Raw genomic sequence first — 18905 nt, 5'->3', positions numbered from 1 at the left:
CAGACATCAATGAGTGTCTGGTGAACCGCCTGCTTTGTGACAACGGTCTGTGTAGAAACACTCCCGGCTCCTACACCTGCTCCTGTCCTAAAGGATTTGTCTTTAAACCCGACTCAGAGACCTGCGAAGGTAAGTACTTTCGTGCACACATTATCACTTTGTGTTGTCTCAAATCCAGATGCATTTTATTTTTTTACCAACAATCAAGGTCATTATGAAGTGACATTATTACCAGATGTGTTGCATTTAGTTTCCAGTAAACATGTAGCTCATGGAAAGAAGGCACACACATTGTGTTTGCCAAATGCACATGATCATTCACTTCAATCAGCCTCTCAGCCTTGACCTCAGGTGTGTGTTTGCACATGTTTCAGATATCAACGAATGTGATTCCAGCCCGTGCATCAATGGAGCATGTCGTAATGTGGCTGGGTCCTTCAACTGCGAGTGCACCCACGGCAGCAAGCTGGACTCCACCAACACCATCTGTGTGGGTAAGACGGAAATTAGAGAAACACCGCAGGGTCCTAGAAACTGCTTGTGTGAGATCATGATTACACACTTGAGACACGAGTGTAAATGGGAAATAATGCCAGGGTCTTTTTGTCTAATCATTCTTATCGAAGTTTACTCTTTTTTTGTAAACAAACACTGAAGTGGTTCAGGTTTCCAGGAGCATTCAAGAAACATTATCCTCTTCAGATGTTAGGCAACATAACACACTCAGATGATTTATAAGATAAATACTTGCATTCACGGCCTTGGTTCACATGGAGATTTCTTCACTTCATAGAGATCCTCTTTAGATTCCAAGTGACATGTGGTATGTAAGAGTCTCCGCTAAGGTTAAATATTCTAGATTTCTTACTTTTGGAAAATCATTGGGAGAAAGCTAATATGTATGCTAGTAAATAATACAGATGTTCATGTAAGTGGACTAAGAATGAGTCATAAATAAATTCTCATACATATTCCATGAGCTGGCTCCTTCAGAGGTTTCTAAATTCCTCCTGTTTGGTTGTTTTCTGTTTTCTGTTTTCATCACTCAGCTAAAAAAAAAAAAAAGGGAAAGTCAATTGTGTTTTTTTGTTGGGTGGCCTTGTGGTTTTGGAAAGAAGCTGTCACTGATATGACTACACACTATTAGTTAATTAGGAATGGAGTAGCATAGGATTAAATGTAATGATGCATGGGCTTTACTTATCTCAGTGTGTATCCAAAAACGCAAGTTTTATGGCAGTGAGGAAAGTCGAAAGTGACATTTCGATTGTGTTTGTGGTGTATTTTGTTGCCATGGTTAAATGTACCCTGTGGAGATTTTGACCACTAGTGGTGCTGTGGAGTAATTCTGTGCTCTAATAGCAAACACAAGGAAATATTTAAATAAATTGTCATGGCAAATGTTTTAGGAAGAACAAACTGTTAGGCCTGAAGGATAAACACAGTTAACATTCAGTGTTAACTTTACAAGAAAACCCAACTAGGTAAGCAAGTCATCTCTGTTGTAACTCCGGCTCCACAGACAGTATGAAGAGTACGTGCTGGCTGACGATACAAGACAACCGCTGTGAGGTCAACATCAACGGAGCCACACTGAAGTCTGAGTGCTGTTCTACATTGGGAGCCGCCTGGGGCAGCCCCTGTGAACCCTGCGAGATCGGTCAGTTCTCACACGCAGATGCTGCAAATTTTTCGTGCCAGTGTTTAATGTTTGTAATTCTGTCAATTTTTATCCTAAAACTTAACACGGTTTCAGTCCACCAGAGTTAAGGTCTTGTTTAAAAGCCTCTGAAACACCATTTAGATCAACATTTCCCAAACAAAGTCACAATTGAAGGGTGGTTTTACATTCAGAACTGCTTTACTGTTGCAAATATTATTATAAATACATTAATAATAATAATAATCGTCAAATAAATTAATAGAATAAAGGAAACATTAAAAGCAGGTGGGTTGTTACTTAGCTCTATTTTAACATGTAATAACAACTTCAACAAAACAACAATAGCCTTCTAAATGAAGGCTTTTGACTTTTGCCAGTTAATCTTTCTAACTTCTAAGCACTAAGGGCTTGTTTTAAAAGACAAAAAGTTTTTGACTGCTTTCCTTTATATTGTGGACATCATGTGGACTTGACCAATATCTATGTACACAATAGTATACATTTAATGATGTATATTTAAATTAAAGGCTAATATTTTCTGACATTTTGGCAAACCAATGAAGGTATACATACTCTACAAACAGTGCTCCCTCATAAAATATCTTCATTACATTTCCCCATAGACACCGCCTGCTCCCGAGGGTTTGCTCGTATGAAGGGCCTCGTCTGTGAAGGTAAGAACATTTGATAACTTAATGACCGGTGACAACCCCACAGGCTTCCTTCATCAAACATTGGTGCCACGAAATCATCTTTTTGTCCTTGTAATGTGCCTTAATGTTCTCCCTGTAGATTTCTTTTGAGAAAAAGTGTGTTTCACCTTGTAATCATTTACGGTTCTTAACATGTCCCGCTCCCTGTAGACATCAATGAGTGTGAGGTGTTCCCTGGAGTGTGCACGAATGGCCGGTGTGTGAACACCCAGGGCTCGTTCCGCTGCGAGTGTGCTGAGGGTCTCACCTTGGACAGTACTGGACGCACATGTGTGGGTAAGAGGACTGAACAACGACGAAATCAGACATCACATCCAATGAAACTGTTATTTCAAGAGGTTACCATGCCAGTGCTCCTTTAGGAGAAAACTTGGAAACAGAGAGGTGACTGTTTTTGATTTTATAAACAACTTTTCTAGATACACGTAGTGAGCAGTGCTACATGAAGTGGCATGAGGATGAGTGTGGCGAGCCACTGCCAGGGAGATACCGTGTGGACATGTGCTGCTGTTTAGTGGGTTCTGCCTGGGGCATTGACTGCGAGGAGTGTCCTAAACCAGACACACCTGAGTACAGAGCCATCTGTCCCAGAGGGCCCGGCTTTGCCAACCGAGGAGAAATTCTGACCGGCAGGCCGTTCTACAAAGGTACCAAATTGTTTCCACTCACTGTAAGTGGACGCTTTCATCCTTGCTTGTGCTTTGTGGCACAATTGGCGTGTACATATGTTGGTAGAACCTTGTATTGCCGAAGTGACAGAGAATAAAGTTACATTTGTAACAGCATACATATGTAAAATACTCATCCAGTAAATTGTATTATTTTGACGAATTTATGTGAACTGCATATCTTCCTCTCTAGATGTAAATGAGTGTAAGGTGTTCCAGGGTCTCTGTACTCATGGAACTTGCCGGAACACCATTGGCAGTTTCAAGTGTCGCTGCAGCAACGGCTTCGCTCTGACCGCAGAGGAGAGGAACTGCACAGGTATTTCAGCAAAATGAGACATTTATGTCACAATTAGTAAGGAGTTAGTCAGGGTATCTTTTAATGTCTTTGTGTTTCAGACATCGACGAATGCCGCATCTCCCCGGACTTGTGTGGTCACGGTACCTGTGTCAACACACCTGGCAGCTTTGAGTGTGAATGTTTCGAGGGCTACGAGAGCGGCTTCATGATGATGAAGAACTGCATGGGTAGGTCGTAAACAAATCCACACACACACACACACACACACAGTTACACAATTTCAAATGATACACTCTGTTTGAAGTCATGTCCACAGTGTGAAACCACAGATCATCTAATCTGTTCCTTATCTTTTTGTCCTTTCTTCCCTCTGTATCCCTCCTTCCCTGTGTTTCTCTCTCCTGACAGACATTGATGAGTGTGAGAGAAACCCCCTTTTGTGTCGTGGAGGAACCTGCCTGAACACAGAAGGGAGTTATGAGTGTGAATGTCCCACCGGACACTCGCTCAGCAACGATGGATCTGCCTGTGAAGGTGGATCATAAATATCCATTCCCACACTTGGTGTTATATGTCATTCTGAGCACATCCTTTTTTATTTTGCACTTAAAACCTATGTAAAGTCCTGAAAAATTACCTTTCTCTTCTGGATGTTTTAGTTTTTATAAACTAGTGTTGTTGTAATTATTGTAATAATCATGATTAGGTACAACACACTACATGGATTATAATACATAACTTGTTTGCTTGTCCTGTTAGATGTGAATGAGTGCCAGCTAAGTGACAACTTGTGCAAGCATGGCCAGTGCATCAACATGCCGGGAACGTACCAGTGCTCCTGTGACACCGGTTACCAGGCCACACCAGACCGTCAGGGCTGCGTTGGTGAGTGGAACCAACTTTATCCAAAAAGTGACGCCAATGTTGGATAATTGGGACATTATCTATTTGTGTACTGCCCGTCATTCTAATATAACGAAACCTAGATACCTTAACTGTAATTGTGTCCTCTCTTTGCAGATATTGATGAATGCACCATTATGAACGGAGGCTGTGAAACCCATTGCACCAACTCAGAAGGCAGCTATGAGTGCAGCTGTAGTGAGGGCTATGCTCTCATGCCTGACCTCAGGACCTGCTCAGGTAACAAAACACAGGATGTGTTCAGTTTATCTTCACATATTTAACAAGAAACTGAAACTATAAAGAAATGCAGCAATGTCATAAAGTGATATTTTTTTTAGTTCTCCCATGTTGAATACAAATATTATGTTTTTCAGTCCGGTATTCTTCATGGCGTTTCCACCTATAGCACATTGACATTATTCTGCTGTCTCTTTTAGATATTGATGAGTGTGAGGAGACTCCAGACATCTGTGATGGAGGCCAGTGCACCAACATTCCTGGGGAATACCGGTGTCTGTGTTACGATGGTTTCATGGCCTCTATGGACATGAGGACATGTATCGGTGAGAGGAAACACAATACTTGGAATATAAATGTAACTTGAGAAATCTTCAAATCTGTGGGACTTCCTCTGAATCTCATTATCTCTCACTCTAGTTTCTAAAGGGCAGAACATTTAAATATTATGTGTGTTTGTTTATCTCTGTCTGCCCAGATGTGAACGAGTGTGACTTAAACCCAAACATCTGTCTCCATGGCGACTGTGAGAACACCAAAGGCTCCTTCATTTGCCACTGTCAGCTGGGATACTTCGTCAAGAAGGGATCCACAGGCTGCACAGGTACACACGCACGCATGCATGCACACACGCACACACACACACACACACACACACACACACACACACACACACACACACACACAAACACACACAGACTGAGAAGTGTTCATCCATGCATACAGTAGTTCCAGGTCTGCAATTGTTAAAATGATAATTTATGAATGACTCACTGTTTATAGAATCTGCTAAGCACAAAGCAAATATTTCAAATATCTTTGCTGTTTCTTTTTTTTTTTTTTTGTTAAATGTTCAAATGGAAATAACTGGTTGAGCAATGTGTGTAACTTCCTGTGTATTGGCTAATTGATCTCTATATCTCTCCAGATGTTGATGAGTGTGAGATCGGGGCTCATAACTGTGACATGCACGCTGCCTGCATTAACGTGCCTGGAAGCTTTAAATGTCGATGTCGAGATGGCTGGTTGGGAGACGGCATCAAGTGTGTTGGTGAGTACATATTCGGACCGGACGCGTTTTTAAGACAAAATAAAGGAACAAAAGTCTCCTTTACACAAAAATATTAGAATTTGTAAGTGTTTTTATTGATTTCTTTTATTGAGTTTTTCTCTCTCTTTCTGCAGATCAGGACGAGTGCTCTGTAGAGGACCATAACTGCAACCCCAATGCAGACTGTGTAAACACACCGGGATCCTACAGGTGTACATGCAAGGAGGGCTTCAATGGAGATGGATTTTCCTGCTCTGGTAAGACTGCTGAAATTATCTTAATGAATCCTAATTGGATACTAGCTACTGTGGGTGTGCAGTGAGCTCCTTCCAGAGTACGTTTATAATGCACTCCTCTGTTCTAATTCAGACATGGATGAGTGTGCAGACAACGTGAACCTGTGTGAGAACGGCCAGTGTCTGAATGCTCCAGGGGGCTACCGCTGCGAGTGCGAGATGGGCTTTACTCCTACAGAAGACAGCAAGGCGTGTCAAGGTGCTGGACTCATTCTGCTGCATTTTTTTCTTTATACTTTTCTCATTTTTTATTCAACTAACATTTTTTTTCTGTTGGCCTTGCCACAGACATCGATGAGTGTAATTTCCAGAACATCTGCGTATTTGGAACTTGCCAGAATCTTCCGGGGATGTTCCGCTGTGTGTGTGATGATGGTTATGAACTGGACCGCAGTGGAGGAAACTGCACTGGTCAGTGTTTTCCTTTCTGTAACTTTAGTTTAAATTCACTTAGTTCAGACACAGAACAGACTCAAATAGCTTGGCTGAGTTTCCTCAACTATTTAAAATTCTTTGAAAACATATCCAACATATACAAAGACCAAAAGATGTGTCTACTACCATCTGTTTATTCCCTTCATTGTTGCTGAGCTTGTGTTTGTTGCTGTGTAATGCAGACATCAACGAGTGTGCAGACCCTGTGAACTGCATCAACGGGCTGTGTGTGAACACTCCAGGAAGCTACCTGTGTAATTGCCCAGCTGACTTTGAACTAAACCCCACCGGAGTGGGCTGCGTGGGTGAGTCACACACATTAGCAGGTCTTCAGCTTCTTTTTTGTTTTTTAAATATGAGAACACAATGACAAGTTGCTGCATCCTATCCAAAAATCTAATCAGTCAGGACAGATGACAAATCAAATTTCAGTTAAACATATTAAAAAAATGTTTTAATTAAACCACTATTTATTTCATATGTACACTCACACATTGTAACGTCCTGTTACATGAAAGTGAAGACTCTCATTTATTGATAAGAAAAAGTGTGTCTTTCTTAGATACACGTGTTGGCAACTGCTTCCTGGACATCCTTGCACGTGGTGATGGAGGAATCTCCTGCAGTGCGGAGATCGGCGTGGGTGTGACCCGGGCTTCTTGTTGCTGCTCTGAGGGAGGAGCCTGGGGAAACCCCTGTGAACTGTGCCCTGCCCCCAACTCCAGTATGTACAGGATCTCACTGATCAATTGCCAATAACATTTACTGCAAAATGCACGTCATGCTTACTCCAATTTGTTGTTCAATTTATGTCTTAGCAAAAGTTATTTATTATTTGATTTTTTTTACACTAACTTGCTGCGTGTCTTTGTCTTGTCTGCAGCGGAATATAAGACTCTTTGTCCAGGAGGAGAGGGATTCAGACCCAACCCCATCACTGTTATCCTGGAAGGTACACCATCCAGCTTTCTCTGATTTGATCAACAACAGAAACCACTGCTAGCACTAGTGTAGCAGAAAAACTCTGAACTTTTAAAAATGCTTTTAAAAATCAATACATGAATGACATCTATGAATCTAACAGCTGTAATTCTTTTCTAGATATTGATGAGTGCCAAGAGCTGCCAGGTCTCTGCCAGGGTGGAAACTGTGTTAACACCTTTGGTAGTTTCCAGTGTGAGTGTCCAGGAGGCTACTATCTCAATGAGGAGACTCGCATCTGTGAGGGTAAGAACTGAAAGAGAAATTACACTGAATGAGGTACGATAATTGACTGAAAAATATGTTTAGCCCTTTGTTTACATTAAGTACATCACCTATGTAAGGAAAATGAACACCCTGCTCCCAGGTCATATTTTTATTGTCTGTCATTCCATCTTTCCGTGCAGATATTGATGAGTGCACAACCCACATTGGAAGCTGTGGACCTGGTATCTGCTACAACACTTTGGGCAACTACACCTGTGTGTGTCCCCCTGAGTACATGCAGGTCAATGGGGGAAACAACTGCATGGGTGAGTGGGAGAGACCTCTCTTGGACCTACCAGAAAATGTTTACTCTTTCGTGTAAATAAACATATTAAAAGTTAGAAAAGTTGCATTTCTAAATGCTGGCTTTTCAGCTTTTGGAATTGAAGGACTGTCTTCCTCTTTGTAACGCAGACATGAGGAAGAGTGTGTGTTATCGTAACTATAACGACACCTGTGAGAACGAGCTGTCCTTCAACATGACCAAGAAGATGTGCTGCTGTGCCTACAATGTGGGAAAAGCCTGGAACAAGCCATGTGAGGCCTGTCCAACTCCTGCTACCAGTGAGTGACAATAAATGCACAAAAAAATACTCTGAAAAAGCTGAAACATCGTTACATGAGTACATTTTATCACAGCCACTGAGTATCTCCTGTCCTGTCCATTCCAGCTGAGTACCAGTTACTGTGTGGTAACCAGGCTCCTGGCTTCATTATTGACATCCACACTGGCAAGCCAATCGGTAAGGTCATTACAAGGTCAAAGCTGGTATAGTGCAGTCTGTAGTAAGTGGGGCTGTTACAATGTGTGTTGTTTTGCACAGATATTGATGAATGCAGGGAGATCCCTGGTATCTGTGCCAATGGAGTGTGTATCAATCAGATCGGGAGCTTCCGCTGTGAATGTCCAATGGGCTTCAGCTACAACAACATACTGCTTATTTGTGAAGGTAAAACTCACTTTGTATGTTTTCCCCTGTCCTCTAACTGTGTCTGTTGCAAGAGAAGATAATGGTAATCATATCCACCTTTTATAAGACAATGCACACAAGGTGGTTCTAGATTTCCTGCTCTTTTGCTATTTTTGTATTTCCTTTTTCATCTCTCACTTTCGATACACACAAACACGCACACACACATACACACAAACACACATTCACGCACTTCCTCTCCATACCTCCCCATGCTGTCCCCCCATCTCTGCTCCTCTTTCACCCTGCTGCTGAATCATTGCATGCTTATGCCTTAGACAGTATTAGGGATATACTTACTGCTGGAACAACTTACCACCATTTCAGCACTACATCACACCAACACACCCATACAGTCACAAACACACACACACACACACACACAGACGCACATACACACACATGCACACGCGCACACACACACACATAGGATGAGAGGCAGTCCACTCAGTGCAGTTAATGCTGCCTTTTCCAACATGAATGATGCCCTTTTAAAGATAAGTATAGTGGCTCTGAATGAGAGCACCTGCCTGGACCTTCAATTATCCAGAACCTGCCAGTGACTGAACTTTACCAGAGCCAAACTGGATCCGCTGTATTTTCTCTCCGGCTGTCCACAAGCCGACTGCCTGCTTTGACCAGACAGTTATGGAGCCTTTAATTGATGTCCTCTGTTTCTCTTTTTCTTCCCCCTGCAAAGATATTGATGAGTGCAACAGCGGGGACAACCTGTGCCAACGCAACGCCAACTGTATCAACATTCCAGGCAGCTACCGCTGCGAGTGCTCGCCTGGCTTCAAACTGTCCCCCAGCGGGGCCTGTGTGGGTGAGTCCAGCCTATCCGACAGGCCTTACTGGGGTTTCCCATGTTAAAATAGCAGGAACGTGGAATGATTGTGTTGGTGATGTGAGGAAAGTGTTAAACATGGACGTCCTGTGTTGAGAGAAGATCTTTTCAATTTGCATTTACGGGACAGTGAAGAATCTGCTGAGGTATGTTAATTTAGACCAGCCTTTGACTAAACACAACACCAGTTTTTCCCAGGTGGGGTTTTATTCTGTCATAAACAAATACATATAAAACACATGTCTAAGTATTCATAAACCAAAAAAAAAGGAGAAAACCAAAACAAAGGACATAAATTAAATCCAGCATGGGAACTGGACTTGCAGAAACAAATCAAACAAAACAAACCATAAAGCATACAATACAAAACAACGCATACAATCGAAGCATGACACATGGCATGGTCTGTATATAAAATGAGATTTGTACATAAAAAGTGCTTGTTAGTTGCAACCCTTGATAACACGTTAATATTTTTCATTTCTGTTTTGTTTTTCAGACCGTAATGAGTGCCAGGAGATTCCCAATGTGTGTAGCCATGGAGAGTGTATTGACACGCAGGGAAGCTATCGCTGTCTCTGCCACAACGGCTTCAAAGCTACAGCTGACCAGACCATGTGCATGGGTAAGAAGCACAATCTCAACCTATTTTATAAACTATATAATTTATGCTGCATGCAATCCTGCAGAGTAAGTCCAAACCGTATACCGAATATTGTCTAACCTACTCTAAATGTTGTTCCTTCTGTGTGTATCTTAGATGTCGATGAGTGTGACAGACAGCCATGTGGGAACGGTACCTGTAAAAACACAGTGGGATCCTACAACTGCCTCTGCTTCCCTGGCTTTGAGCTTACACACAACAACGACTGCATGGGTACGGATCATTTATTGCTCTGCTTATTCCGTTAATTGTTTCATTTTCTGATAATTTACTGTTCTGCTATACGAAGATAAGCAGCAGTTAGTAGTTTCTCTTGAAGGTCAAAGTCTTGACGCAGGTTTAGATTAGGGTTTGGCGATATATCGCTATTATATCGATATCGATATATGAGACTATACATCGTCTTGAATTTTGAGAAATCGTAATATAGTAATATGACACATATTGTCTTTTCCTGGTTTTAAGGCTGCATTACAGTAAAGTGAGGTAGTTTTCTAAACTTACAAGAGTGTTCTAACTGTTCTATTTCTTGCCTTTACCCATTTAGTTATTATATCCCCATTACTGTTGATTATTTACAAAAAAATGTAAATAATTATTTTAAAAGCACCAATAGTCTTACCTTACCCTTTAATACCTCCATGATATTGATATCGAGGTATTTAGTCAAAAATATTCTGATATTTGATTTCCATATCTTCCAACTCTAGTTTAGATATCATATTGTTGAAGATTACAGATTATTTGATAAAGAATAAAACCATGCTGCCCTATTCTGTAACGGTAATACATGACAACATCTGATGTTTTTGCTGTGTTTTTGACTTTTCTTGTGTAACAAAGAAGAAAATTATACACAAGCCAGTTTTTTTTAATTACCTGATGCTAGGAAAAACATGCATTTCTATTTTTGTGTCTGCTTCCGGTTATGTTTGTTAATGGATAACTAAAATCACAGGCATGTTCATAAAAGTCTTAATCCACTCTATGCTGACCTTACAGACATAGACGAGTGCAGTGCCCTCCAGGGCCAAGTGTGCAGGAACGGACAGTGTATCAATGGACTCGGTTCCTTCCAATGTCTCTGCCATGAGGGTTATGAGAATACTCCAGATGGGAAAAACTGTGTCGGTAAGTCGGTTATTAAATATACAAGAAAAGTACGAGCATGTTGGCATTTAAAGATTCCCGTACAGTATGGTTTACACAGACATAAACACACATCTGATTTGTATATTGTCCCACTTTTCAGATATCAATGAGTGTGTGAGTCTGCCTGGCACTTGCTCTCCGGGAACTTGTCAGAATCTGGACGGATCATTCAGATGTATCTGCCCGTCTGGCTATGAGGTGCAGAATGACCAGTGTATAGGTAAGACACAAAGTTACACAAAAAGTACATAAGTACATACATAAAGTACATACAGTCATAGACACACTTCAGTACAGACTAAATGCTCCACACATACTGAGAGCAACTGAGCCATCTGCTCTTCACACACATTCACAAATGCACCACCATCGTCTTCTCACCTGCCTTCCTCCTCCCTGTTCTCTTTTACACTTCTTTTCTAGATATTAACGAGTGTGAGGAGTCCAACCTCTGCCAGTTTGGCACCTGCACCAACACCCCTGGCAGCTTCCACTGCACCTGCCAGCCGGGCTTCGTACTCTCTGACAACAAACGTCGCTGCTATGGTGAGAGAAGCTGTTAATTAACTTGAATGAATGTGCTAATCTGATATATTCTATCTCACTTATAAATGTGGTGGAGGAGGTTTTTGTCTTTGTGTCCCATGAATAACAGACCAGTTACTGTCCCATCTTTTTTTCTTATGGCAGATACCAGAGAGAGCTTCTGTTTTACCAAATTTGAGGCCGGCAAATGCTCCGTCCCCAAAGCTTTGAACACCACTAAGGCCAAGTGCTGCTGCAGCAAGATGCCTGGAGAGGGCTGGGGATTTCCCTGTGAGCTGTGCCCACGAGAGAGCGAGGGTGTGTAACACAGACAGACACACACACACGCACACACACAAACACACACACACACACACACACACAGCTTTTATAAAGACATCACATGCCCACAGACATTTGTAAAATAATATGAAGCTGACCTTTTTCATTTGGTACGTCTCCAGCTGCTTTCGACAGTCTGTGTCCCTTTGGCCACGGAGCGCTACCTGGGCCGGGCGATGCTCGTGAAGGTCAGTGCTACAACGTGGATCGATTTTTTTTTTATTTAGGGGCCAAGTGGGAAGCACTTGAAAACATGCTAATTTCCTTGTGCTCACTTTAGATATGAATGAGTGTCTGGATAACCCAGACATCTGCCAGAACGGTATCTGCATCAACACAGATGGTTCCTTCCGCTGTGAATGCCCCTTTGGATACAACCTGGATTACACAGGAGTCAACTGTATTGGTGAGAGGGATTCTGAAATCAAAATTAACAATCTGCAACAATGGAATCAAAAAAGATGTATTTGGAAGACTAATTTGAGTATTTATACTGAAACAGCCGCAATTAAGCAGACAAAGAAAAATCAATAGGCAGGACTTGTTTTAAGAACTTTAATGCTTTAAAACTTTAATTGATCTGCTAATGAGGGCTTTTTAAGTCTCAAGTCTAGTATAAAATCTTCATTGGTTTAAATTGCCACATCTGTCTATACCCCGCTCTCTGTCTTCTCCAGACACCGACGAGTGCTCTATAGGAAACCCATGTGGAAATGGAACCTGCACTAATGTGGTGGGAGGCTTTGAGTGTTCGTGTCAGGATGGCTTCGAACCCGGACCCATGATGACCTGTGAAGGTCAGTCACTTACACAGTAAAGCTCACATTGACAAAGGTACTTTTTAGAAAATGACAGTAAACTAAACAAACCATATCTCTTTATGATTTCAGACATCAACGAGTGCTCCCAGAATCCTCTGCTGTGTGCCTTCCGGTGTGTAAACACCTTTGGTTCCTATGAGTGTATGTGTCCTGCTGGCTACGTGCTGCGAGATGACCAACGCATGTGCAGAGGTGAGAGGACGCATCAGACGCATCAAATATCTGCTTGGTTATTGTCATCTCTGATTTCACTCCTTTTCTGTGTGCTGTACTACTCCACTGATAACAGGATGTAACAGTTCTCAATTTAGATGACTGTTATAGTTTTACCTATTGGCCATCTCTCATTGTCCTTTACCAGACCAGGATGAGTGCTCTGAGGGCCTGGATGACTGTGACTCCAAGGGTATGACCTGTAAGAACCTGATTGGCACCTTCATGTGTATCTGCCCTCCTGGCATGCAGCACAGACCTGATGGAGAGGGATGTATGGGTAAGTAAAAACGTTTTAGCCAATGTGAAAGGTTCACCTCAGTCCTCACCAAATGTCTGAGGTTTTACTGGATTTATCCGCCTCTTTGATCTCTTCATCCTCCTGTCCTTTTGCTCTGTATGCTGGCAGACCTGAATGAGTGCCGCAGCAAACCTGGCATCTGTAAGAACGGACGCTGCGTCAACAAAGTAGGAAGCTACCGCTGCGAGTGCAATGATGGCTTTGAGTCAAGCTCTACTGGAACTGAATGTATTGGTAAGATCACTATTGCTGAAGAATATGCAGTCGCACACTGTGGGGGTGACAACTGAAAGTATGCATATACTCTTGTTTAAATTCAATTAAAGTTTAGCAACCAAAACATTTTTTTTCCTTATTCTTCAACCCCTCATCCCAAACACAGACAACCGAAAGGGCTACTGTTACATAGAGGTTCTGCAGACGATGTGCCAGCAGTCATCCACCAACAGGAACAGTGTGACCAAGTCTGAGTGCTGCTGCAACATAGGCCGAGGCTGGGGCTCACAGTGTGAGCTCTGCCCGCTGCCTGGCACTGTACAGTACAAGAGGATGTGCCCACTTGGACCTGGCTACACCACAGACGGAAGAGGTGAGTCGCACAGTAATACCACCTGTTGATTTTATGAAGTAAAACAAAAAAAAACTTAAATGCAGCTTCAAAAAAGAAAGCTCACATTGTCATATACTGTTTAAGCTTAAAGAGACTCTTTGATGAATTATGTGTATGGCAGCGTCAGATCCAGTCTAATTCAGATCACTTTCTAAAATGTCTCCGTATTTTCAGACATCAATGAGTGTCAGGTGATGCCAGATTTGTGTCGGAACGGTCAGTGCATCAACACCATCGGATCCTTCCGCTGCCACTGTAATGTGGGCTACAAAACCGACTTCACTTCAACCTCCTGTGTTGGTATGGCTGATCTCTGTCAGGCTAATACTCTTCTTTTTTTATAGATACCGAATGTTGCGGCAGAATTTAAACAGTTTTTTACCCTGTCTGCATATTCCAGATATGGATGAGTGCGCTCTTTCTCCAAAGCCCTGTAACTTCCTGTGTAAAAACACAGAGGGGAGCTACCTCTGCTCCTGCCCCAGAGGATACAGCCTGCAGCCAGATGGAAAGACTTGCAAAGGTAGGTGCACTCTTGATTTGTGTTTGTTGGTTATTTCATAGCTTAATAAAAGCTATTAGATGCTATTTAATGGTCTTTTTGATGGTTAACCATATTAGTAGTATTGTCGAAATCAACACATCGGCAGTCTGGGGGCTGTTATTGTTATTATTATTGTTGTTGTTGTTGTGTTACAAATGAAAAATTGCTCTCATTTAATTTTTATTAACAAGCTTTATAGCTTTGAGACTTCTATGCAATTTGGTTTTGATGGATGTTCTTTCCCTCTAAGATCTGGATGAATGTTCGACCAAGCAGCACAACTGCCAGTTCCTTTGCGTCAACACCATTGGAGGCTTCACCTGCAAGTGTCCTCCTGGCTTCACACAGCACCAGACTGCCTGCATTGGTGAGTACAAGGCAGAAAAAGATCAGTGTTACCCTGCACCGAAAGAAAGTTTTGTCTTTAGAAAGAGCATAAAAAACAAAATGTGCATTTTTACTTCAAATTAAATTGGTTTCTTCTCTCTGTGCAGACAACAATGAGTGTTCCGCTCAGAACAGTGTATGCGGTTCCCGGGCCTCGTGCATCAACACGCCTGGTAGTTTCAACTGTGAATGCGCCAAAGGTTTCTCTTTGGACAGCACAGGCATCGAGTGTGACGGTGAGCAGACACAGAAACCTTTACATTTAGTTTAATATATTTAGGAGAGGAAGGTCTCTCACGCAGGGTCCTTTTCAATTCCACAATCATGAGAATATTAGGTTCTGCTGACATGTTGGTGATCAAATGTGGCAGAAATAGGGGTTGCACTGATGAAAACTAGGCATGTAAAGTCTTTATTTTAAATTTCCTCAGATGTGGATGAGTGTGGCAGTAACCACCGCTGTCAGCACGGCTGTCAGAATATGATGGGAGGTTTCCGCTGTGGCTGTCCTCAGGGCTACGTGCAGCACTACCAGTGGAACCAGTGTGTGGGTGAGTTACACTGACTCAGTCAACAAAGGCAACAGAACACATTAGCATAGAGGATAACTTAGGAATTCATTATGGTTAAATTTTTTTAAGGCTTAATATAAGTTTGCAAAAATAAGTTAATCTAAAGTTAATTTCATATTTAAAAAATCCCTGATTCACGTGAGGAAAATAGTGGGAGGGATTCATTCAAACAACCTTTGAGATCACGTTTCTCTTTAAAATATTAGAGTTAAGATATTAAAGAAAATTCCTTGTCATTGTGAAATAAAGCAATAACAACGATGAACATTACAGGAATCATTAGAACAATACACATATTTTATTGATTGATCAGATTTTATTTTAAACTAAAATAGCTCTCTATGCTGGTTCTTGATCTTAAATCTGTTGGTATATAACAATTTGCAATAATTTCTCAAAAGTAAATTGATATTCCTCTAAAGTGATGTGCAAAATTACATGTAACAGGACAGAATTATACTAAAGCATTTGTTTGAAAGCACTCTTTAAATTTAGATGTAAGAATTGTCTATAAAGATAATCATCTTGTGATGACATAGGCACATTATCATCATCGGTCTCTGCACTTTTGTCTCTTTCCTCCACAGATGAAAACGAGTGTCAGGCAGCAACAGTGTGCGGCTCTGCCTCCTGCTACAACACACTGGGCAGTTTCAAGTGTGTGTGTCCTTCTGGCTTTGACTTTGAGCAGGGCGCTGGTGGCTGCCAAGATGTGAATGAATGTAGTACGGGCAGCAACCCCTGTATCTACGGCTGCTCCAATACCGATGGAGGCTACTTGTGTGGCTGTCCTGGAGGTTTCTACAGAGCCGGACAGGGGTGAGGGGTGAAATATTAATTTAAGCAATTTAAGTATTAGAAAAGTGGTGTCACTAGACATTTTTTGAGTAATTCCAGGTGGCAGCATCTCACCATAAGAAAACATTTGACCGTGTTTCATGTGCTGAGTATTGCCCAATGAATTTGAAATGAATTCCCTTCCCTCTTACTTAACATACTAACCTCTCTTGTTGTTTCCATCTAGTCACTGTATGACAGGCTCAGGTTTCCCAGGCCAGCTTGTGGAGGGTGAGGATGACGACGACAGTCTGTCTCCTGAGGCCTGCTACGAGTGTAAGATCAATGGAGGAGGAGGAAAGAAGGGACGACACAAACGTAATGCTGATCAAAATGGACTCAACCAGGTGCGTGTGTTGACAAACTTCTTGAGAATTCAAAATAAGATTGTTCTGATTTATAAAAATGAGTCTGTTGGGGTCTTTATCTGATTGTGCAATGTTTGTGCTTCCTCATTTTTCATCTCTTTCCTTCTGTCCTTGTCCACGCTATAGGAACCGGCAGTGAGTATGGCCAGCATAGACACCCAGTCTTCCATCCCCATGAACCTTTCTCTTTCCTCGGTGCTCAACAAGGAGCCTCTACTAGAGCTTCTGCCTGCCCTGCAGCCCCTGGAGCACCACGTACGCTATGTCATCACCCATGGCAATGCTAATGAACATTTCCGCCTTCTGGAACGACGCGATGGAAAGAGTGTGCTCCGGTTTGGCAAGAGGCCGCCCCCAGCGGGATCCTACCGACTAGAGATCGCCAGCCTGCGGCTGTTTGGGCCCCGAAGACTACACCAGCTGGAGGAGCAGCACGACACTGACTACCTACAAGGGGAAATAGGAGACGCTCTGCGCATTAAGCTCCTCATTCACCTGCACTGAGCTCTGAGTGCGCTTATAATCCGGTCCTGGACTGATTCCTAAAGCTATTGAGTTCTAACCTTCCGTTTTATCAAATAACTCCTCCCTTCCAGCTCTCCCCTGCAGGACCACCCCCACCCCAACAGGGGTAATCAAGCGCTATGAAAGACTGAGTCAATCAGCCCAACTCTACCACCACTTTGTTACTGTTTATGTTATTATATGTTCATCTTGTGTGTTTTTTTTACCATGACTAGATCCCCCCCCCCCCCCCCCCCCCCCCCCCCCCGCACACACACACATTTGTACTCGACCCAGCACTCGTCCACTGAGAGAGCCAGTGGAGGAGATGGCAGAGAGGTGCCCTAGTGCTCGGACCGTGGGCCCCTAGTAAAGACAAAATGGCAGACAGATGGTTCACAAGTCCATGAAGCACTTTTGCCGACAGGTAAAACAAAAAACTAAACAGAAACAGAAATGAAGTGCTGAGAATGGCCACAACTGGCATTAAAATCACATGCAGGATCTAAAGTGATGTATTTTTGCTTAGTGTTATCAAGAAGGGATCTTAAGGCTAAATATAAGGGGTTAGGTGCCGTCATTGTGGTCCAAGGACTATCTTACCTCTCTGTGATCTTGGTAAAAATCAACCCTGGGGAACAAGGTTTGTCACGTCTGTCCCTCTCAGTATTGTAGTGTGTCATTTAATGTATTTGTGTAAAAAATGTAATACGAAGGACTGCAACATTTACACAGCATTTCAGGTTCTTTAGTTCATAGTGGTCTGTTTAATAGCTGGATGACAACCAATTTTCAGATGAGAAAACAACAGCAAGCTGTGTTCTTCTCTGATGTAACTGTCTTCTTTCCTACCTGTGGGCAGCGGCAAGCAGGGATTAGTGTGTTCGCGTGTTTGTGCTGTCATGTTTGGTTACCTCAGTACTTTACGGACACCATGCTGTGATGCTGACTTTGAAACAAAAGAGGGTGCTAGTGTCGCTCAGCATCAATCACAAGCAGGGATCACAAACAGCTAGTAGTTCGTAGACTTAAAAAAAGATAGATCAGGTCATGTTTTTATTTATCCTTGTTGGGATCAAGACTTCGGGTGCACCGATTCTGGACCTGAGAGCCATCTTTTTTTTTTTTTTAAGTCTTTTACCCTTGAAGGCTGTCAGAGGCTTGTAGCTTCTCCTGGTTCTGCATTTTTCAAACAAACCCCGAAACATAAATGCTTCAGGAGAACAGAGCTGTAGCTGACAGCTGGTGTTGGGAGGCTGAACTTGACTATAAGCTGACTTTATCTGACTTCTTTGACTTTACCGTGAGCTTGATGTCTGAGGTCTGAGCCTCATTTACAACACAAAGAGACAGCTGACTACAGTCTCAAAGGTACATGACATGTTAACCTAAGCTGTAACTAAAGGTAGTGCTTTACAACGTAAGGGCACGCACAGGTGAACACGAAACCTCACAAAAAAATGATTATCCATCAGGTCATCTTTCATTTCTCATGATTAATTTCTTCTCTCAAAGAGAAAAAAGGTGCTAGATAAAACCATCTCGTACGCTGTACAAAGAAAGTGCAGTCTTAAATCTGGATTGCAAAAATTAACTTTTCTTTTGCTAAGATTTTGTTGTGTCTGTGTTTGTCTGTCGTTTGTTTAGTCTCAGTGTTGAAAAACCAATTATTATCAAACTTGCTTTTTGAAAATTAAATTGTATATTTTTAAGTGGAATGTAGATTGGT

General features: G+C 42.2%; 1 protein-coding gene across 3 annotated transcripts in view; it reads left to right on the top strand.

The window, feature by feature from the left end:
• The window catches only part of fbn2b (fibrillin 2b), a 61300-nt gene extending 43874 nt beyond the window's left edge, over window positions 1-17426 (top strand). The window contains exons 19-65 of one of the 3 annotated variants that reach the window (XM_034881802.1): window positions 4-129; window positions 375-494; window positions 1523-1660; window positions 2287-2337; window positions 2527-2652; window positions 2796-3023; window positions 3238-3363; window positions 3444-3572; window positions 3754-3879; window positions 4105-4230; window positions 4366-4488; window positions 4689-4814; window positions 4967-5092; window positions 5417-5539; window positions 5674-5796; window positions 5909-6034; window positions 6124-6246; window positions 6453-6575; window positions 6833-6994; window positions 7154-7222; window positions 7372-7497; window positions 7659-7784; window positions 7933-8082; window positions 8190-8261; window positions 8343-8468; window positions 9190-9315; window positions 9836-9961; window positions 10097-10213; window positions 11003-11131; window positions 11253-11372; window positions 11576-11698; window positions 11843-11995; window positions 12142-12207; window positions 12300-12425; window positions 12697-12816; window positions 12910-13032; window positions 13202-13333; window positions 13463-13588; window positions 13737-13943; window positions 14139-14264; window positions 14365-14487; window positions 14759-14875; window positions 15003-15131; window positions 15327-15446; window positions 16055-16286; window positions 16492-16651; window positions 16799-17426. In XM_034881802.1, the coding sequence (XP_034737693.1) occupies window positions 4-129; window positions 375-494; window positions 1523-1660; window positions 2287-2337; window positions 2527-2652; window positions 2796-3023; window positions 3238-3363; window positions 3444-3572; window positions 3754-3879; window positions 4105-4230; window positions 4366-4488; window positions 4689-4814; window positions 4967-5092; window positions 5417-5539; window positions 5674-5796; window positions 5909-6034; window positions 6124-6246; window positions 6453-6575; window positions 6833-6994; window positions 7154-7222; window positions 7372-7497; window positions 7659-7784; window positions 7933-8082; window positions 8190-8261; window positions 8343-8468; window positions 9190-9315; window positions 9836-9961; window positions 10097-10213; window positions 11003-11131; window positions 11253-11372; window positions 11576-11698; window positions 11843-11995; window positions 12142-12207; window positions 12300-12425; window positions 12697-12816; window positions 12910-13032; window positions 13202-13333; window positions 13463-13588; window positions 13737-13943; window positions 14139-14264; window positions 14365-14487; window positions 14759-14875; window positions 15003-15131; window positions 15327-15446; window positions 16055-16286; window positions 16492-16651; window positions 16799-17176 (6299 nt within the window). In that variant the 3' untranslated portion in view covers window positions 17177-17426. The remainder of the gene's footprint in view (window positions 1-3; window positions 130-374; window positions 495-1522; window positions 1661-2286; window positions 2338-2526; window positions 2653-2795; window positions 3024-3237; window positions 3364-3443; window positions 3573-3753; window positions 3880-4104; window positions 4231-4365; window positions 4489-4688; window positions 4815-4966; window positions 5093-5416; window positions 5540-5673; window positions 5797-5908; window positions 6035-6123; window positions 6247-6452; window positions 6576-6832; window positions 6995-7153; window positions 7223-7371; window positions 7498-7658; window positions 7785-7932; window positions 8083-8189; window positions 8262-8342; window positions 8469-9189; window positions 9316-9835; window positions 9962-10096; window positions 10214-11002; window positions 11132-11252; window positions 11373-11575; window positions 11699-11842; window positions 11996-12141; window positions 12208-12299; window positions 12426-12696; window positions 12817-12909; window positions 13033-13201; window positions 13334-13462; window positions 13589-13736; window positions 13944-14138; window positions 14265-14364; window positions 14488-14758; window positions 14876-15002; window positions 15132-15326; window positions 15447-16054; window positions 16287-16491; window positions 16652-16798) is intronic. The other 2 variants (XM_034881803.1, XM_034881804.1) reach the window with 2 other exon arrangements.
• The last annotated feature ends 1479 nt before the right edge of the window (window positions 17427-18905 follow it).

The sequence above is a fragment of the Etheostoma cragini genome, chromosome 9, assembly GCF_013103735.1.
Source record: "Etheostoma cragini isolate CJK2018 chromosome 9, CSU_Ecrag_1.0, whole genome shotgun sequence".
Lineage (NCBI taxonomy): Eukaryota > Metazoa > Chordata > Actinopteri > Perciformes > Percidae > Etheostoma > Etheostoma cragini.
This window is presented reverse-complemented; position numbering and strand designations above follow the sequence as displayed.